The sequence below is a fragment of the Prionailurus bengalensis genome, chromosome E2 (assembly GCF_016509475.1).
Source record: "Prionailurus bengalensis isolate Pbe53 chromosome E2, Fcat_Pben_1.1_paternal_pri, whole genome shotgun sequence".
NCBI lineage: Eukaryota > Metazoa > Chordata > Mammalia > Carnivora > Felidae > Prionailurus > Prionailurus bengalensis.
In genome coordinates this window covers 30,697,908-30,718,207 of record NC_057352.1, presented here as the reverse complement: position 1 = coordinate 30,718,207, position 20,300 = coordinate 30,697,908, and the positions used below count along the sequence as shown (strand labels likewise).

Sequence of the window (20,300 nt, the reverse complement as noted above, 5' to 3'; positions counted from 1 at the left end):
TTAGCATATGGAAAGGCAAATAATATTTTTGAAAGTTTATTTTCTTGCAAAAATCTTGCTTTATATTTGAACCTATTAATATATATATGTGAATTTATATATGTGTGTGTATAATTATACATATATGTGAACATAATCCTCTCTTTGTGTATACATAATTAGCGGATGTGTGTGTGTGTGTGTGTGTGTGTGTGTGTGTGTGTACGTACTCTCCTGCTAATTACACATCTTAGTCCATTGTTTGCAGTTTCTGTTTCCAGACTGCTGTTGAACCCGTAGCCTTTGGTATGGACTGTCCGTATTCACTACGTCATTGTTCGTTCATGATGTGGTGTGCCAGATCCACCCCTGATAATCTCCAGTATTTATTGTCACTTGCCATATCTGGCTTGTGTTCACTCTTTGGGGCTCTATATCTCGAAACAGATTCCCACTGCCGGAGATGGTTAAACCTTGATTGTCTTTGGTAAGTTCTTTTCCACGGGGTAGCGAACAGAGCCTTTGAGATCAAGTGTGCGAACTTTGAGGCACTGCCTTCTCATCATGTGACCGTACTTTGGCGCACTTGGTCCGTGATGGCGCAGTTCATCTGTGTAAGCAACTTGACAGATGTCCTTACTGAGGCATCAAATTGGATGGTGTCTGCTAACAAATCTAATGGGAACAAAGGAAAGAGAATTCGAAGGATTATCTTTTTTTTTAAGGATTAAATTGGTGCCATTTAGCTGTTTGGTACCCTGTAGTTAATGCAGCTTTATTAGAAGCCTACACAATTCTTCACATGGGTGTCAAAATAATTTTAGTGAAAATCATGTTGGGTGGACTGATCAAGCCGAAGTATCCGTCTTGTGATTACAGATGGGTTTTGTCTGGGCTGCTCTACTTTCTTCCAAGCCTTTTGCTGGACAAGCGAGAATTAACAATCTCCATTAATTTACTTTGGCACTTCACACGGGTAGACAGGCCATGAACACGATGGTCTTTAATAAATTTTTTTTAGGAATCCTGCAATGCTCCTTTTTAATTGATGTCCTTCACAAATTGTATTTGCCGAAGCTATAATTATCCATCAAGCCGCAAAAGCAAATCTACCTCCAGGTACAACGAAGATGTGCTTTTGTGAAATTATTAAGATACAGAAGTTCGACATGCAGAGTAATTCCGTCCTGCTTTATAATTATATCTTGGGGGATTATATCTTTGGGGATCACATCTATTAGAGCCTATCAAAGTGGAAAGGGCCGATCATCACCAGTGTACTTCATAAATGCCCCTGCCTCGCAGTGACCATTCCCCCAATGTGTAAGCTCTTTGAAACACTTGGAATTGGCCTGTTTCTTAAGAAAGAAGCATTAAGGAATGTTTTTACGTGCTCTCCGTCGTCGGTAACTCTGTTTCACCTGACGTTCCTTCAGTTGATTTGAAATATGTTGCTTTGACTCCTGAAATCACGGTAAATAATCTTAGTGTGGCTGCACTGGGGGATCGTCAAAGGAACATCAGTGGAGAGCTACCACCTAGAAAACTTGGAAGTCGGCCAAATTACGAAAGCCCAGAATGAGTAATTTAGAAATTCTTATTTAGGTGATTCATAAAAGGCGTAAACTTTACCATGGTGCAAAATGAGGATGTTAGCTTCTTGTAAGAAGTGTTTGGGAAAAGTAAAAGAATATTGTCAATAAGGGGTTTGGAACAAGGTTTCCCACAGTGTTCCCGCAGACTGTTGTGGGGGAAACCAAAAGAGGTGTCCCATGGCAAATGTGGGGGGAAAGGGGAGGTTTGCTGTCTCCCACTCAAAGAAAACTGTGAGCTGCGTCCAGGTAGGAACGTTGTCATCTTTCTCACCGTTTTGTTGCCAGAGCCTAACGCAGTGCCTTGCACACAGTAGGCACATAAATAAGTGTTTGCTGTGAATGAATGAGCTGCAGGACTTCTCGGAACGTTTGCCTGGTGTCGTGGGCACAGGGACTCATAAAAGAGGGGCGGTAGTCTGCAGCCCTTCTCAAACTTATGGGCTTTGCAACTCTGCAACTCTTTTCTTTTAAAAAAATTTTTTTAATGTTTATTTATTTTTGAGAGACAGAACACAAGCAGGGGAGGGACAGAGAGAGAGGGAGACACGGAATCCAAAGCAGGTTCCAGGCTCCAAGCTGTCAGCACAGAGCCCGACGCAGGGCTCGAACCCACAAACTGTGAGATCATGACCTGAGCTGAAGTCAAGAGGCTTAACCGACTGAGCCACCCAGGCGCCCCTGCAACTCTTTTCTTAAGGAGCATTCTGCTAGACTTAGGTATCTGGAAACACCTCCTGGGAGACTGTAGCCTTGAGTGAGAGGATAAAAACCAAGTTCTAACATTGAATTCATCACTGAGTGAAATATTCAAGGTTCCGTGCCTATTGAAATGTTAAGAGGGGTACCAGACTCCAGTATTTACCTCTATGATTTGGGGCATGGATCCCTTGAAGCCTCAGTCTATTTATCTATAAAATAGGGATAATTTCCTTTTTTCTAACTTGTTCTTGGGAAAATAAATTACATTTAGTCCTGCTTGGGAGAGTTAAATGAAATAATGTATGTAGAAGGCCTCTCAGGGTAATTAGAATGTGATCAACCTTTCTCCCCCTCCCTCTCTCTTCAGCAAGTGTTGGAGTGCTTCTAATATGCCTGGCATTGGTGCCAGTTTGTGGGGAGACAGCAGTGAACACAGTGAAGGCCCTTTCCCTCGTGGACCTAGGGATTTTTTTGTAATATATTCTGTTTACCGATGTCACTGTCTCTTCGAACGTAAAGTAAATTTAATTGTACACAATTCAGTTAAAGCTAATTGTTCTGAGGTCATTATATTAGAGATCTGCCCCCAAAGGATCACTTTTTCTCTCAGAATCAGATCTGTTCTTACACAAAATGAGTAAAGCAGGATTCATAGGTCACATTTTAAAATAAAGCAAATTAAATTAAGCTAGTGTTACCAGATAAGGTAAATCAAATGGAAAGTGGCATTCCTGTCATCCTGATCAATTTAACGACGCTGTAGGGTGGCCAAATTTAGCAAGTAAAAATATGCAATAGTGGGGTATAGTTGAATCACAGGTAGAGAATACTTTTTTTTAGTATAAGTATATCCCAAATTGTGCATGGGACATACTTACACTTTGAAAGTCGTGTATTTGAAAGCCAGATTTAACTGGGCAGCCTGTATTTTATCCAGCCACCCTACCACGCTCAAGCAGGGACCCAGCCACCTGTGCAAGAGAAAGACCCTTCCCTGCACAAGTCAGTATCTGAGGCCATATTTGTAGGGGAGATACGTTACCCCCGGTGGAACAGCAACGCTTGCTTCTATTTGAAATGATTTATAACTGTTCCCGCCCAATGGCCAAGTGTTTCCAAATTAAAAGCCATTAATTAAGGCCTGCTATAGATACAAAAGATATGCAAGGAGTGCTTTGTAATTCCAGCTCAGTACTTCAGGTGAGAGCTTTTCAAATTACGTGGACCACTGGAGCCACCTGCTTGACTAAACGCAGCGCGGCCGTCGCGTGGCTCGTCAGCACACCGCGGTGCCAGCGTCGTTGCTGATTTTTCTCATTTCTCCAGGGCAAATACTAATTAATGGATACAATTCACAGCTGATTAGCTGTAGTTTCTTCAGTAATTACATTCGCATACTAACTGTTCAGAAGAGGATTTCTAACCCAGTTCTTACTTTACTCTAAGCTTAATTTGTTTTTTGAATTGTTTAGGCCCTTAGTTTAATAGCCATTTTATTTTTCTTTGTTGTTTTAGGTGCTATTAGGTAATAAGTGAGTTTAATCTTAAAAAAATACTCTCTGATAATGAGCTGCTTTCCTTAAATGGGTTTCTAATGCCCCAACAACACGTACATTTAAATAACGTTAAAGCTGGGTGGCAGGCTTGGGGCCGCTTGCGGGAGGCATGGAGTGAGTGCCTGGAAGGCACATGGTGACCGAAGTCCTCATAAACATCCAAAAAGCATAGTCAGAACGGAGGCCCCGCGATTTGATTCTAGGATCATTAATTCATCAAAAATTCCCAGACAGAAACCTGTGCTTTTGCTTGCACGCATTGAATGTCGTAGGAAAATGGGGGGAAATGTGTCTGTGTATGTGGGCGGGAGGTGCAGGTGCGTGCGCACCCGCCCACGCAGGTACCTTTTTTCACTTTAAAATGATTTTAAAACCGTTTTATCGAGGTATGATGGCCATACCACAAGCGGTACCTATTTAACGTCTATGCACCTTGATGGGTTTGGACGTAAGTATGTGTTGGCGAAACCATCCCCACACGTTTTGGATATCCCGTGCCTTCAGAGAAACTAGGTACGGGTCTCTCTTAAGTGCTAACAAATACATCTTTCAGAAATCCTTATAAAGATGTTTATCCAAATGAATCTGAAGCTCATTGTGTGAGTGTGTATTTAGGAGTCGTTTTAGAGGGTGGGATTTTGCTTCCGGAGACCACAACAGCACTCTGGAACCATTAGAGCCTTCTGTGTAAATCCTGCTTAGTGCTTGGATCCCTGACATGGTAAAGTGTAGCATGTCAGTTGGGCTTCTGTGCACGAATCCTACAGGTTCAGAGTCAGGGGCCGAGAGCCCCCTAGAAATAAGTGTTGGTGGGTTTACTACGAGGAGAATTAGGTGGATCTTCCATATCTATGTGTCTATATTTATTCTCTACATTTATCTATCTGTGTATCTGTATTTCTTTTCTCTCTCTCTCCCTCTCTCCTGGGGGAAGTTATGCCTTTTACTTAATTTTTAAATGTTTTGTAAAGTCTATTTATTTTGAGAGAGAGAGCAGGGAAGGAGCAGAGAGAAGGAAAGCCGGAATCCCAAGCAGGCTCTGCACGGTCAACATACAGCCCCACGCGGGGCTCGAACTCACAAACTGTGAGATCATGCTCTGAGCTGAGATCAGGAGTCAGACATTTAACTGATTGAGCCACCCAGGCCCCCTGCCTCTTAGTTTAAATAATTGACTAGCTCTATTTACATGAGAGAATGGATGTATACATTTCACCCTTTGCAGACCAAACCTTTATGTTACTTGATGCACTGAAGGAAAGAAACAGTACACGTTACAAAAAGAAGGGCATTCTTTTACCACTTCATAAAATCGTGAAAATAATATAGCCCCAGATAATTATGTTCACAGAGCCTTTCCATATTGCCAGACTGATAACAGAATGTTTAAAGCAACAAAACGCGCCTCCTTATACCATCTGAACCTGAAAATACATTTCTGGCAAAATCCAAGTTTTACATTTTGATAACAGGTCTCTAGCAGTAAAGAGCTTACGTCTGAAATGCTGATACAGTCTTATTTGTGATGGTATGAATGGGCTATTGTGTTAGGGAATTAAATAAAAATTGCTGTGTTCATAGGATTCCGTTTATATTTTAAACCTCTTTGCACTTAATGTTACATCGAGAGATTAAATATCACTGTTTTCAACAGCTCTGATGGATACAGATATCGTTTTCAACTCCGTTTGGAGATTTGAAAAATATTCTTTAGTCTTATTATTTATTTATATTCATGCCACACCCCATTCGCTAGAAAATAGAATTTGAGTCCTGGGAATTGGATTCTATTCCCTTTAATTCACATCTTAACCTACTCACACTCGTGACATCTGTTCTTGAAAAGTGAGCTATGAAATCTCAACATGCTGTAAAAATGTGTCAAGGTGGTTTTCTTGGAAACTTTTCCTTCTCCTCTCTCACAAATGCCAGTTCAGTAAACAACACCCACTAGTGACCGGGCGGCCAAAGGTTCGTCGTGGTCTCCCTTCGCTGTTAGTCTTGATGAGAATCAACCCCGTTTCCCAGAATTCTCAAGTTAGCTTGACTCTGTGCTTTATTTTCTGAGGGAAGCAGCCAGACTACATGTAGCCCAAAACCTGTCACAGTTCACATTTGGTCCGGGTGAAACTACTCTTTTAATTCGTGACACTAGCATTCTTTACAAATCCCATCTGAGTTTTAAGCACACCACCGGGATTCTTGATCTGTCTGCATATTAACGTAAAGCAATCTGTTTTCTTTCAGTTTGGAAACAACAATAACTACATGAACATGGCTGAGACCAACAGTGCTTTCTTTGCAGCCAGTGAGGTAGGTGTCTGTCTTCATGCGTCCGTTCACGTTTCGTGTGTTATTTGGATCATTTAAAAGGCTGGAAGGGAAAAGCAGAGTATCAAATTTATCTCTCTTATGTGGTGCAAGGTAACGACTTTGGAGGAGAAAAACCTTTTGGAAAAGAAAATGACCTGACAAGACTGTCACTTATCCGGAGGCTGTTAGGAACGTTAGTAATTCACACACATCTCTTGATGAAAAGAAATGTACATGCCAACAAAAGTAAATATGTAAGACAGCACATAAAATCTGTCTCTCCAAATTGGCAGCTAAGCAAATAAGTGGTTATTTTGAAAACTAGGGGGTGGAAGAGACTTTTAATAGAAAGTACTTCAATTCCACAAAGCTCTGGGGATAATTTCATTAAGTTGCCATGGTTTGGGAAATGATGTGGGGGAATATAGTATTATAGTTTCTTGGGTCTTCAGTGGGAGTGATGTGAAGGGAGTGTTTCGTTTTCTTGTTAGATCCCCACGGACCATTACAGTACCTGGCACATAGTAGGTGTTCAATCAATACAGAGAGATGGATGAGTGAAAGGGCACGCTCCAGGACTTGGTCATAGCAGGGAAGACTGGCTGATGGCTCTGGGTTTGTCTACAGCTTTACTGGTACAAATGGAAAAAAAACAAAAAACAAAAACATCTTCTCGTTGCTGTTTTTACTGCATTCCCTACTCACTGACCGAGGGCTGCTGTCTGAGCTCATTGGCCTGCCCGTCCAGAAAAACCTCCATCTTGATTAGATCAAGGAAACGGTTTCCTCACAAGTGGCGAACGGTGCGATCTAAGATGCTAGAACAAGAACAAGCAGGTGAAATTGGTCCAAATGGCACATTCCCTCTTGCGGTCCCCGTAATAAAAAGTCTTCATTTTCCAAGTACGTTCACATATAGGAAACCGAACTAGCCTGACCCCAGAGGATGGAAATCATAATGGCTTTGTAAATGATCTTGGTACAGGGAAGCAAGTGGTATGAAAGAAATGAAGTTTGCAAAATTATTAGAGAAAATGGGGAAGCGAGGATTAAGGGTATTCCTAGATTAATCATTTCTGCAGTGGCCATCATCTGTCTAACCAAGAAGACCGCCTACATAAGGGATATTGTCTGGCACTGGCTGCTGTGTTGTTTGTGATAATGAACACAAACCCCATCTGTAAGGACAACATGATGTTTCATTCTGTAGGATTTTTTCCCTACATTTGAATCAAACATTGATGAAAGCTCTACTGCCAGCAGCTGTTCAGAGACAATTTAATTCCAGCTGTGATAATTCACCGTGTCAGACATTGGCTGTTATATGTTGATACAACAGTTCTCCAGATTTGCATTTTTATCAAAAGGAACAAATGTTTTGAACATTTCAGTACAGATGGTATTTAACCATGTACATACTATTTTAACATGTTCAAGGTAAACACTGAAAAGCCAGTATCCGTAAAAAGTAATCACTATAGACTCCGAACGACTAACCTGATAGCGGTCAGATGGAGGAGTCACAAAAGTCAGTGTCTTTTTTGTTGGTACTGGTGCCAGACGTGGTTATTTTTATAATCTCGGATTTTTCCGGTGTTTGGGGTTACTCTTTTCTCTAAGGAATGCTTAACTTTACCTCTCTTTTAAAAGTGGTTTAACATTTTAGCATTTTCTTGGTGATTTATTATCATGTCACTTTATTAGGTTATGCTACAGCAATATACTCAATTCTAACTTAAAATTAATTTGTTTTTGAAAAAATTATACCATAGGGACACATTATTCGTAAGACACCTCTCTGTTCCTTAACGAAAATAAAAGTGAAAGCCTCCTTAATTTTGACCGCCTAGCATAAGACGTGCTTTATGTTAGAGTTTTTAAGAGCTAATCTTACGCCACGATTTCACTGTACATCTTGAACAAAAAATAAAGCCCAAGTAAATGTTAATGCGCCACATTACAGCATGTGCCTAATTTCCCGATCATTGCGTTAAAAGTAAATTTATTTGGTTTTTTAACATTTTAATGAGTGCAAACTAATTCAGGAAGACTTTAGGTTTGAATGCTGTGAAGTCGAAATTGTGCCTGAAACCAATTCCCTTCACATAGATATTGCCCTGTAGATAACGCCACAGGGACTGGGATACTCTGAGTTGGAAATTCACACATTTGCTTTATGTTTTCTGTCTGTGTCATGATTACCCTGACCATTTTTAAAGTACTTTAAATATTTATTGAAATAATATTTCAAGTGTTAATTACAGTGGTAATGAAAACAGCCAAATGCCACATATCAAGAATGAGTGTTTATCCGTATTGTTAATGTGATATGTTAGATTTCATTAAGCAGTAATGGGGTAGCAAATGAGTCACAAATTACAGTTGCATCTGTTACTAGACCACATTAGTGCCAAAATAACGGCAAATGCAGCCATAGGGTTACGTTCATTAGCCAACCACGTTTGTGGCCAATCCATCCCTTTGTGTTTGGGAACTCAGGGTACCACAGTAAGAAATTGACGTCTTTTGGAGGGCCAGTATTAGAAGAAATATGTCAGAGAATCTAATACTTCATTCTAGCTTTCAGACAGGTTTTTGTGCTATAATGTTTTTGCATATGTCGAATCTGCTGAGAACCTCAAGATGTTCACCTGTCCCACCGTAGACTCCCATAGTTTGTGACCTCTTTATTTCTGGTGAGATACAATTAACAGTGGACAGGTTCTATATGCACAGAATGGTTTTTTTTTTCCTTCAGTTTGTTTCTATTTTCTCTCAAGTGGTTATTATGTTATCATCGATAGTTCGAAGAATGATGGTTTTCCATTCTTAATTAGTTCTCTTAACCGATTACAGCAGATCCAAATTAACTTGCACCGGTTAATTCTTCAAAAAATGGTACTAATAATGAACTATAACTTTGATCCTTTGAGCTAGAAAGAATATCTGACCCCTTCACCCTACCCAAAAGAATATCCTAGACCTTGACTACTGCCCCCCGCCCCCCCACCAATCTAAGTTCTATTTTAAGAAAGGTGGTTGGTGTAATAGAACATGGAAGCCCTCATTTACATCAAAAGGCCCCGTTTTAAAACACTGTCTTTAAGGATCTAAGGTCCTTATTTACTTAGGTCTTGAGAGATAACACTCGCTTACGTAAATGAGCCAGTACAGTTAGTACATGTATATCAGTGTATCTCTGTGCTCATTCTATAGATAGTCTTCCAGACTTGAAGACTCCTAAAAATGTTCTGATAGATACACATTAAAATCATCATAAAAGCGAATAAGTCCCCCTTATTATTTTAACTCTCCTTTTTATTTTATTTAAAATAAAAGCATTGGGACCTTTTAATATATGCTCTGATAATCCTTATGTAAAATTTTGTATTCTGAACTGTAACAGTTTCCATAGAAGCGTTCTCGGCACTTGGGAATATACCCATAAGGAACTTTAAAAAGCAAACCACCAATTTCATATTACTTGTTTTATATGTTGTGGCAGAAAGTAAACATGTGTAATGTTCACTCCTGGATTAATGTTGTGTGTGTGCACCACAAAATCGTCAGCATTTTATGAAGCATGTGGATAATGTAAGCGGTTTGAGCTGTTTCGCTAACATATCAATAAAGTGGCAATTTGTTATATAGCCAAATCTAATGTCTCTGATGCTCCAACTAACAACAAAGACAGATGTTGCTAATTAAGTACGCATTAAAAAACTGTTAATACTGATACTCCATTAAAACCATATGATAATGAGACTTAAATCTTTAATCAGAATGATCAGCAAAACTTTATATATGGAAATCTGTGTTTAAGATGTTTTCATTTGAGAAATAAATATTTGGCCTAGCTATGCCGTGTTTTCATGCAAAATCTTTCTTCTTCCCTCCAAGGAGAAATAAGATATCGGAATAGAATATGAAGATGTCTGTGTTTTGTTTCCTTTTAGCAGACATTTCATACGCCAAGCCTCGGGGATGAGGAGTTTGAAATCCCCCCTATCACGCCTCCTCCAGAATCAGACCCTGCCCTGGGCATGCCCGATGTTCTTCTACCCTTTCAAGGCCTCAGCGATCCGTTGCCTTCCCAGGGAAGTGAATTCACACCCCAGTTTCCCCCTCAAAGCCTGGATCTTCCTTCCATAACAATCTCAAGAAATCTCGTGGAACAAGATGGCGTGCTTCATAGCAGTGGGTTGCATATGGTAGGCACTACATTTATTGCTTGAAAGTGGTTGTTTTTTTTTTTAATCATTGCACTTCTCATGGTAAAGACCAGGAGTCTATGTTCTGAAACGTGCTCCGCCTATCTACTGATGGACGTGAGGACTGTTCTTCCTAGTGCCATTTCAGTGCAGGGACAAGAGGGTTATGGGTTGGTTCATGATCACCTAAAGGAGGATGACCCAGCAAGATCCTTCCGATTTGAAATGATTTTCAACAAGTCTGATTCGTTGGCTTGGAATTAGCCAATCTTTCCTTGGCTTTGGTTTACCACAGAGATGTCCTCGAGTTAGAAGTTTGCCCAGGAGAGATTTGAGAAATGGAGGCCCTTATCTGGTGCCAAGGTCTTTTGCATTTGTTGGATTGTGACATGATGTTTATTATGGTACATGTTCTGTTCCTACCTCAAATGAAATCTCAAACTGTGATACGGAGAAAGGGAAGAAGAATAATTTCTTATAACCAGCAGAGGAAAATATAGAGTGAGTTATTGTGTGAAATATACCTAATTGTGTTATTTATTGTCATAAACACGGAATAAGGCACTCCAGAGAGCCAAGATCACTAATGCAATAATTTTGGTTCCATTTTTCTTAGTGTGCAATTATAGTCAGCAATCGCCAGAGTAAATCTGCTTAAGTATTTTAAACTCTTCTGCTGGGATTTTTTTTTTTTCCCCATCATAGCGTATAATACATTTGTGTCGATCTAGGTGAGGTACTAAGCAGACATTTTAAAACAAGATTAATAGTTTATAGGGCTTTTTTTTTTTTAACCCTGATAAAATGAAACAGATGTGTTGGTATAACAAAAAACAAATCCTATTGCTTGTTTACATATTTCTCTGCACATTAGGACCACGCCAATGATGTTTATTGGTTTCATTGTTAATTCCCCAGATAACAACAGATGATTGCAAAGTATGTAGTAGATTAGCGGTGTGAAGATTCAGCGTGCTCTCTGAAATGTAAGATTGCTTTCCCAAATAGGATTGACGCAACATAATTTTCTTTTGCCTGTGATCTCTTGTGTTTGAGCTGAACATCGGGTTTTTAGTTTTCCTTTTTTGTCAGAAAAGAGGCAGCAAGCAGTCAGGAAGTGGTCATTAAGTATTCATAAATGTTCCTCACCCTCACAAATAATTGTTTCCTGTGGACTTCCTTACGTTTTTGTCCCTTTGACACTGGAATGGAGGGTTCTTGTCCTCTGTTCCTCTACAGTCAGGCTTGCAGTGCGGTGCCTGGAAAGTCATAAAAATAAAAAAGGATGTTTAGTCACCAAGGGAGTTTACCAGGGCTCACCATTATTCATAGATGCTCAGCAAGGCCGATGGAAGTTGCAGAAATAGTTAAAAGACCATATAATGCGTGCTAAAATGTGTATTTTATTAAATTGGTAAATATTTATTAATAATATAAGAATCTGCCTTTGAATTAAACATCTGATGAATTACCTTGCCTTAAAGCTATAAAACTGTTATTGCTGCTATAAAAAAGTGTAAAGGAGGCATTTTGACTATGAAATTTCATTTCATGGTCAATTGAATTTACTATATTGGAAAGAACTAAAGATGGAATCATAAAATAATTATGATATTCACATACACTTAAAGAACAATGCTTTCACGGACTGGCCTTGGGAGAGAGGACTCAATTTTTAATGCTTCTTTTGTAATGTATTGCTAATCACTAAAGCAGTTGAATTATTTCATTGATTTTTAAGGGTATAAGTACTTTAGCTAAGTGCATGCTGTTGTCATGGTATTTACATGGACCTCATCACATTTATTGGTGCCTTTCTGAAGTTTCGCTGAACCTGAGTGATATTTATTTTGGCTTGAAACAAACTAATCTTGTTGAAAATTCTAGTAGAATTTCACCTTGAAGAAATGTCATGGGATTTTAAATCACAAATGTTGGAAAAAATAAAATGTACTTGGACAGAATTATGATGAATACAACGTGTCGTTGGCTTTGTTCTATGTACTACCTGACATGTTCACCTATAAACTTGAATTCAGAATCGCCAGAGGCATGGTTAAAAATAGGCTATGTCAAGGTTCTTCTATATCTCCCTCCGGGTACCGAGTTGGCTGGCTACATCATAATACTCCACAGCAGCTCCTCAGAGATTTCCCTTCGGAAGGTCACCAGAAAAATAATAAATAATACTTTATACATCATGCATTCGGCTTCCCAGTGTGCAGTGGATATTTCATACCTTATGCAAGTAAGAAGTTTTATTATCCAAATGAATATGGCTGTCTGTTAAGGTTTGCTGTGGTGAATTAAGACTCTCATAGAAGAAGAAAAGCCAGCTTGTTTATGTTGTATCGAACCAGCTTTTCTTCAGAGCTTCATTGGTTTTCCTTTAGAAAGACTGACAGTTTTGTCACATTACTGATTAGCTGCATTTTTGTTGGCAACAAGCACGACGTGTTTATCTTCCTTAAATTTATGCCATCATATTTAAAAACAGAAAGCAGGAACAAAAAGGAGGGATTAAAAAGAGCCCAATGATTAGCATTCACATTTCAAAATATGCAAATAATGCCCTCGTAGTCAGAAGCAAATTGTTGAAAAATTGAATGTCGATGCGTTTGTGAGTTCAAAGAACAACCTTGATTTGCTTGTGGCGGATGTGTATATTTTCAAACAGGATGTGGTCGGCAAGGCAAAGCCAGCAGTGTATTTTGGTTAGAAAAATCTTTACCTCTAAGCATTATTGTCAGTTCAGATGATCATCTGGAAATTATTTTAATCTACAAAAGATTGCAATTCTAAAAATCTACAACGTGCGCTCCAAAGGGTTGGCTGGTTTTTTTTTTTTTTTTTAACACCTCTCTATAATCTGCCCAGCCTGCTGAGTAGCATTGACATCAGTAGTACATCAATTTCAGAAAGTGGATTATTTTTACTAGACAGCTATTGTGACATATTGGGTCAGTCATAAATGAAAGATATTCATGCAAGCATGCAATACTTGTAATGAAGTCTCACTCTGACCTTCTGTATGATTGATTCTGTAATTTAGTTTTCTCAGGCAGTGCCTGAAATGAAATGAAATCATGTTGAACAAGTTTTGAATACCCACAGTGCACCAGGAGAAGAAAAATCTGCAGCCCTAGAGGCTTGAGAGAGAGCAGCTGAACGATTTATCTCTGTGCTATTATAGCCTTTGCCAGCGTTCAACATTTCTTTTTTTTTTTTTTTTTTTTTTTTTCTTATTTGGCTTAAGTACTTAATTCTGCAGGTAGCTGTAAATGGGAAAATAAAATGCTGTTCAGATTTAAAATGACAGGACAGGAGTATGTGCAGGGGACTGATAAAATATCTTGAATAGAACTGACCTTTCATGTAGCTGAAAGTTACTGGGGGATTCATCCTCATAATTACCATATAGATTATTTTTATTTCTTTCCTGCAATGAAACATTTCAGAGAGCAGTAGTGCTGATTGAATGAAAATTGAACTTGTTAACATTCTTTTCAGCTTAGCCTGTTGTACATAACAGAAGGTTAGCTTTGATGAATTTCAGAATTCTCTTTGATATCCAAGAAACAGACAGTAAAATAATTGTCTCTGGTCTGATATTTTGTATGCCCCCCAAAAGAGAATTTATAAAACACACTGATAATTCACATACTTTTTCTTCATACATTATATTTCATGTTTAGAGGACTGACATTTTCAGTTTGATATTGCTTTGGATTTCATTGTGATACCACATGTTTATAGAAAACGCTACTCTGGTCGCTCTGGTAATATCAAACGTAGCGTGAGGGACCAGAAGAGGACGGAAGTAAGGGAGGTGTATTTGAGTACGGGAGTCTCTGTACCTAGTAAGGAAAAAGAAAAAGAGAGATAAACGTCCTATGGAAGAAACGCATGCCCAGAAGAAAATTAAAAGCTTTTAAAATATTCATAAGACTCTGAGGTCACCCTCTATACACAGATGCCACTTTTGACCAGAGAAATGGGAATACAGCAAAATAGCACATCTAAAATTACCAGGCTTATTTTCCAAGTTTTGCTTTTTCACGCCATCATTTGTTGTGGCTCCAGTTTCGAAGGTGAATTATTTTTGTTTTTACGAAATGACTTTCATGCCGTTTTTATACTTTAAAAAAATCTTACATTTAGAGAAATAGACTTTCAATTAATACATTGTTTTAGCAATGTTGCCTAATGTGTTACAGATAAAACAGTTATTTCATTGGTCATTAATGTGTTTAATGCGTGGAACGTTCTATTAAAACAAGCCCTTATTATTGTTATGAACATGCTCATTGCCATTGTCAATAGGGTCTGCAGAGCTGCATTCCACAGGATTGCCTTGTAGCCACTGGAGGGACCAACAGTCTCTCATACAAATTGAATGATGACTTCGTTTAGATTTATTTTTGGTCAAGTGATGGTCCAAAAGCATTCTTATTCTAAGTTAACACTGGAAAAGGCACAGCTTACCTAAGCAAAACACTCGCTTTGAGTGGAACTAATTCAAGTCCAGATTGTAGAATTGAAACGGTGTGAACCTTTAACAGATATTTGCTGAGACCTACTAAGTGCCATATATTGTTCTTAACCGTTAGAGACGAGACTGATTACGCTATTTATAAAGTTGTTTTCTTGGCTACCAGTGTCTGTTCCATATAATACAAAAACCACAGAGTCTGATGACCTTTTTACAGATGTTTGTCATCCAAAGTCACTTTCCAAAAAAATTTTTTAAATGTTTTTATTTATTTTTGAGACAGAGAGAGAGAGAGAGAGAGAGACCGAACACAAGCAGGGGAGGAGCAGAGAGAGAGGGAGACACAGACTCTGAAGCAGGCTCCAGGCTCTGAGCTGTCAGCACAGAGCCTGATGCAGGGCTTGAACCCACAAACCGTGAGATCATGAGCTAAGCCGAAGTCAGTGCTTAACCGAATAGGCCACCCAGGCAGGTGCCCCCAAAGTCACTTTTAATTTAGCTGTTACTACACCTTGGCAATTGTCTGCCAAAAATACACAGGCCGCAGACATTTTTTATGGGCTGCCTTTCTTTGTCGAGCAAATAGCCTTGTACCATACACCGCTTAAAATAAATATTCTTTGTTCTTCTTGGCCTGTAAATACTCACTGACCCTGAACGTACGTGTGCTGTCTTTAAGGTCAAGTTAACGTTAGGCTCATCTATTAAAAGAGGAGCGTGTTCCAAACTTTTCCGCTAAACCTGCTTAGCTTGTGTGCAGTATGACACATGGTCACGTGTTTGATTTATAACATGCAAGAAAAAGCATCGTTAGAAAGTTATACTGTGATTTATTTCTCCCTATCTTGGCTTTAGCATGTCTAATCTATAGCTACCAACTATACTGTGGTATTGCCAGTAACTCCCAGTGGGTCAGGGACAGTAGAGACACCATTTTCCATCCCTCAGATTCCCGAATAAAACTGGCTTGAGGACTCCAGTGTTTTTTCAGAGGGATGGGTGTTACTTTCCATGCCACTGCCCCATCCTTTTATTCATGGCACCTGTCGCCCTTTGACACGGTTTCCGTTGCTTGTTCACATCCTGTCCCCTCCTCCTGCCTGTGTGAAGTGGGCAGAACAGGGTCTGGGCTGGAATACAATTCCAGGCTCTCAGTAAATATTTTATTCGTCGGGTATATGCACGAATGAGAGAACGACGAAGGAATACGTATTTGCTGTGAAGAGAATACCTTGACCACTAAATAAAAAAGTGGAGGAGGGGGGGTTAAAGTTCCAAACAGCTGTGAACACGGAATCCCCCTTGAAACTTTCCATTTAGACCCGAATAAAATAAGCAGGGAGCTGAGTCCTTGGTAAAACAAAGGAGTTACAGGGTATATCGCTGAAATACCATTAAGTGTTTTATGGTAAACTCTTGGAAATTTTGTTTTGCTAAGAAACTATTAATTAGCTCTCGGGAAGACCGTGTTTCACAAAACACTCATGTGTAGGTATGTTTGATTACAACCCTGAGAGTAGCTATTAAGTAAAAATTATCTATTTTGGTGAAGTTCAAGTTTGTGGTGTTGAAGGTCTGTAATTATCATTGGTATGCATTTGTCACACCTGTGTTTGTTTCAGGGTTCACTGGGGTTCCGAATAGACTAGCTTTGCACGGCCGCTGCCTGCTGTTCACTTGGAAACAAAGTTTTAACATTGCAATAGACGTAACTTAAGTAATGGAGCATAAAATTACCGGGCCTGAATTTCATATTTGTAGTTCTCTGATCTTTATTAATATGAAGCAATTTTTATTACTGATAATTGTTTAATTGCTCCATTTCTCAAGAAATATTGATTGAAAAAAAAAACACCACAGTGAAAAATGTTATTTAGTCACACTCGCTAATATATTTGGGTTATTTGCTTCTTAATTAGATGCTATCCTCTCTTATGAAAACCTAACATTGGATCGTTACAGAGAATATTTATTTGCATGGAAGGTGCGTATCAGATGTTTCAAAGTCCTTTATGATAAAATCAACCCAGACAGAAGTCAGCACCACTGTCGTGAGTAAAAGGAAATAAAACAGTAATAATGTGTGGTTTTAAAAATAAGGAATCAGTTTGAAAGCCTCTATCTTCCATTTGCACAAGAAACCAAAACCCAACGCTAGAGGATGTGTAATTACATAGTACTGAGCGGGCAGCAAGAGATAGTATAATAAATACCAGGACTGAGGGGGAAAAGAGTCCCTGTTCAGGCACCAAGATGTCATAGAGGCCCAGACCCTTGCTCCAGACCTGATAGAATGAGTGAAGACAGATTTTAATATGTAGAGGAGGGAGAGTTTTGTTGGCTGAGAAAGTCTGAACAAACTGGTCATTTCCCGCCCCCACACCCCCACCCAGAATCCCCACATATCTTTATATGAAGTATGGCGGGGGGTTGGGGCGGGCGGTAATATCCCGTTGTGATTCATACAGGGAGGACATTTTTCACCTTGCCAGCCTCCTTCAGTCTTGATTAAGTCTAGGAGAAAGTCTCGGTTTGGGACTAATAAGTCTTTCACCCCTCTTTTATCTTTCTAAATAAGAGAAAGCAAGGCTCACAGCCTTAGGCAGGCCCCATACCTTGACCGTAAAGGTGTTGTTTCCTTTCCTTGGTATTTATTTGGCAGTCCATTGATGCGGGTGTCCCCGGTTTTTAATTTATGCTAGTGATCCAAAGTTTCCTTTTTATTTAACCTAAAACTATTCAGATTTTAACAGGTCACTCAAATGGTTAATGTTCAGTAATAGACTAGATTTCAGGCAATTTAAGAAAATGAGGGACCACCACCAGAAATCTCCGTTCCTTGGTTTCCTGTTAAAAAGAAAAAAAAAGACAAGACAAAGAGGCTCTTTTATCAGGTGGAGAGAGGAGCCAGTCTCAGCTGAGCACTCCCCACACCAAGACCTACACAGGCCATGAAAGCTTTGTTGAACTGTACTTCTAGGCAAATAGAAGACCCTGCACGTCCTGTTATTTTGTGAAGTCCATGGCCTGTCCATTCAGAAAGAATTGGGTACTCTTCAAAATGTAGGAAATGTAGGTTAAAGTGTTAGGGTATATAGTTATATTTATGTTATAGATATAACATAATTGTCCCCCACTGATTTCAATGGGTTGCCCATGAAGTGCAATCAGTTACTATCTATTGGAATAAATAATCCCCCTAGATAGATACAAAGCCTTTAAATTTATCACGACATCCTTCTACACTACGAATAAAATCCAGACTTCCTAGGATCGACTACAAGACTTGTCACGTTGTGGCCATTCCTTGCCTCTACAGCTTCAATGCCAGTCTTGCTTTTCCTGGCCCAGTGACACTGGCCCCTCCTTTCCTTCCTCATGCACCAGGCCTTTGCACGTATTCTGCTCTGCCTTGGATGCTCTTCCCTCTTTTCTAGCTTAGTAGCTTCTATTCTCCCTTTATACCTCAGCCCTAGTGGGTCACCTCCTCAGGAAGCCTTCCCTGATTACCCCCACCCTTTGCACCATCTGGCTCATTGCCACGTCCCAGTCCACTGAATGTCACTCTTCACCCTGCCTACCCTGTTCCCATCTGTACTGGCATCCTTTCCATTTCTCAAGCAAGCGAAGCTCTCTCCCACCTCAGACTTTGCACATGCTGTTCCCTCTGCCTGGAACATGATTCCTGTACCCTTCTTTCCCAGGAAAGGTATCTGCTCACATGTCCTCACCAAGACCTCACCTTTCGTACTGACCCATCAAACGTAAACCCTATTCTTGTGCCAACTTTTTTTCTTTAACCTACTTATGTTCCTCACAGTATTTATCGCAGTTTGTGTCTTGTTTATGCAAATGTTTTCTATTCTTACCAGCAAAACATAGGCTGCGGACACTCCCTCCACACCCAAGATGATGTTTTCCATTATATTTGTCTAATGAAGCAGTTCTCAAATGAGCGGGATTTTGCCCACCAGGGGACATTCGCCAATGTCTAGAGACATTTTGGCTGTCACAACCAGATTGGGGAGTGGAGGCTCCTGACACCTAGTGTGCAGAAGCCAGAGATGCTTCTAAGTCGTCTACAATGCACGGGAGACCCCTCCCCCAACAAAGAATCATCCAGACCACAGTGTCAGTCCTGCCGAGGTTGGGAAACTCTTATCTAATAACATCAGAGATCAGAGTGAGACGAAGAAGAGAGAATGAGTTTTTCCCAAAGGATGAACTGTTTTAAGAAATGATACACGTGAACCCTGCAATTGTGAAAGCTACCAGCCTTCAGTTCTTATGTGGGATATAATCGTGGCAATCTCTTATAACCCGCTAGTTGCTTTGCCTTTCAGTGATCATTGGTAAGGCTTTAGGACTTAATTTTAGGGGCACCTGGGTAGCTCAGTCGGTTAAGCGTCTGACTCTTGATTTCAGCTCAGGTCATGATCTCACGGACCATGAGTTCAAGCCCCACCTGGGGCTCTGCGCAGACAGTGTGGAGCCTGGCTGGGATTCTCTCTCCCTCCCTCTGCCTCTCCCCTACTTGCTTCCTCTCACTCTCAAAATACATCTTTTAAAAAAATCTTGTAAAGACTTAATTTTAGTAAGTGAGAGGTAATGATTTTCAAAAATGCATTAATTTCTTAGGGCTGTATCTGTGGTTATACATTTCTTTATTGTGTCGTGACTACTGGGAGAAATTGCAAGCTATTTTTGAGGAGTATATATGAATTATTCTTGCCTACACTTTGTCAGAGTATATTTATTAGTCCATTCTAAATCATGTTTAATTTGGGTAATGCTTAAAAGAATCAGATGCTAGCTTTCTAGTTTTCAAGGATTTGAGCATTGGTATATTGGTTTCTCTGGCCTGGCACATAGCAGGTGCTTAATAAATACCTTTAAACTGAACTGACATCTTTCTTTTTTTAAGTGGGAGTCCTAAGATCAAAGGAAGTATCTTTCAAAGGGTACCTTTTTTTTTTATGGAAAATGATTGGAGCTGCTAAGAATCAACAAGTTCCCCAAGGCAGTTGTTAATAATTGGTGGCCCTAAAGGAACTTGAATTTCCAAAGAGACACTTTCACTACTAATCTTCTTGTTCTGTAATAGTCATGCATAGAAAGTTATTATGGCATAATTGTGGACCATGGCAAATGCTAGCACATTTTGATGCATCAGTTATGTGGTTCAGGGGTTACTGGAAAATATGTTAGAGGACCTTGGTGCATTGTCCTATGGGAGATAAGAAAAATGGCGCCAGCATGTTTGGGGGTCTGAAGGCTATGTGGATGGCTCGAAGCTTTGGCAAGGCCTGGGCCCCACCACCAGTATGTTTCAGGAGTAGTTTTCTCTCTGTCCCCAAGGTAGAAATTTCTTGTTATTTCTCTCTCTCCCTCTCTCTTTCTTAAGTGAAATGTTACGAGCACTCTCAATTTATAAAATAAATGAATATAGACTGCT

General features: G+C 39.6%; 1 protein-coding gene across 4 annotated transcripts in view; it reads left to right on the top strand.

Moving 5' to 3' along the window:
• Positions 1 to 20,300, top strand: part of TOX3 (TOX high mobility group box family member 3) — a 107,793-nt gene that overhangs the window by 71,601 nt on the left and 15,892 nt on the right. For 2 of the 4 annotated variants that reach the window (XM_043599194.1, XM_043599196.1), the window contains exons 2-3: positions 6,077 to 6,142; positions 10,102 to 10,353. In XM_043599194.1, coding sequence (XP_043455129.1) covers positions 6,077 to 6,142; positions 10,102 to 10,353 — 318 coding nt within the window. Of the gene's footprint in view, positions 1 to 6,076; positions 6,143 to 10,098; positions 10,354 to 20,300 lie in introns of all 4 variants that reach the window. The other 2 variants (XM_043599193.1, XM_043599195.1) reach the window with 1 other exon arrangement.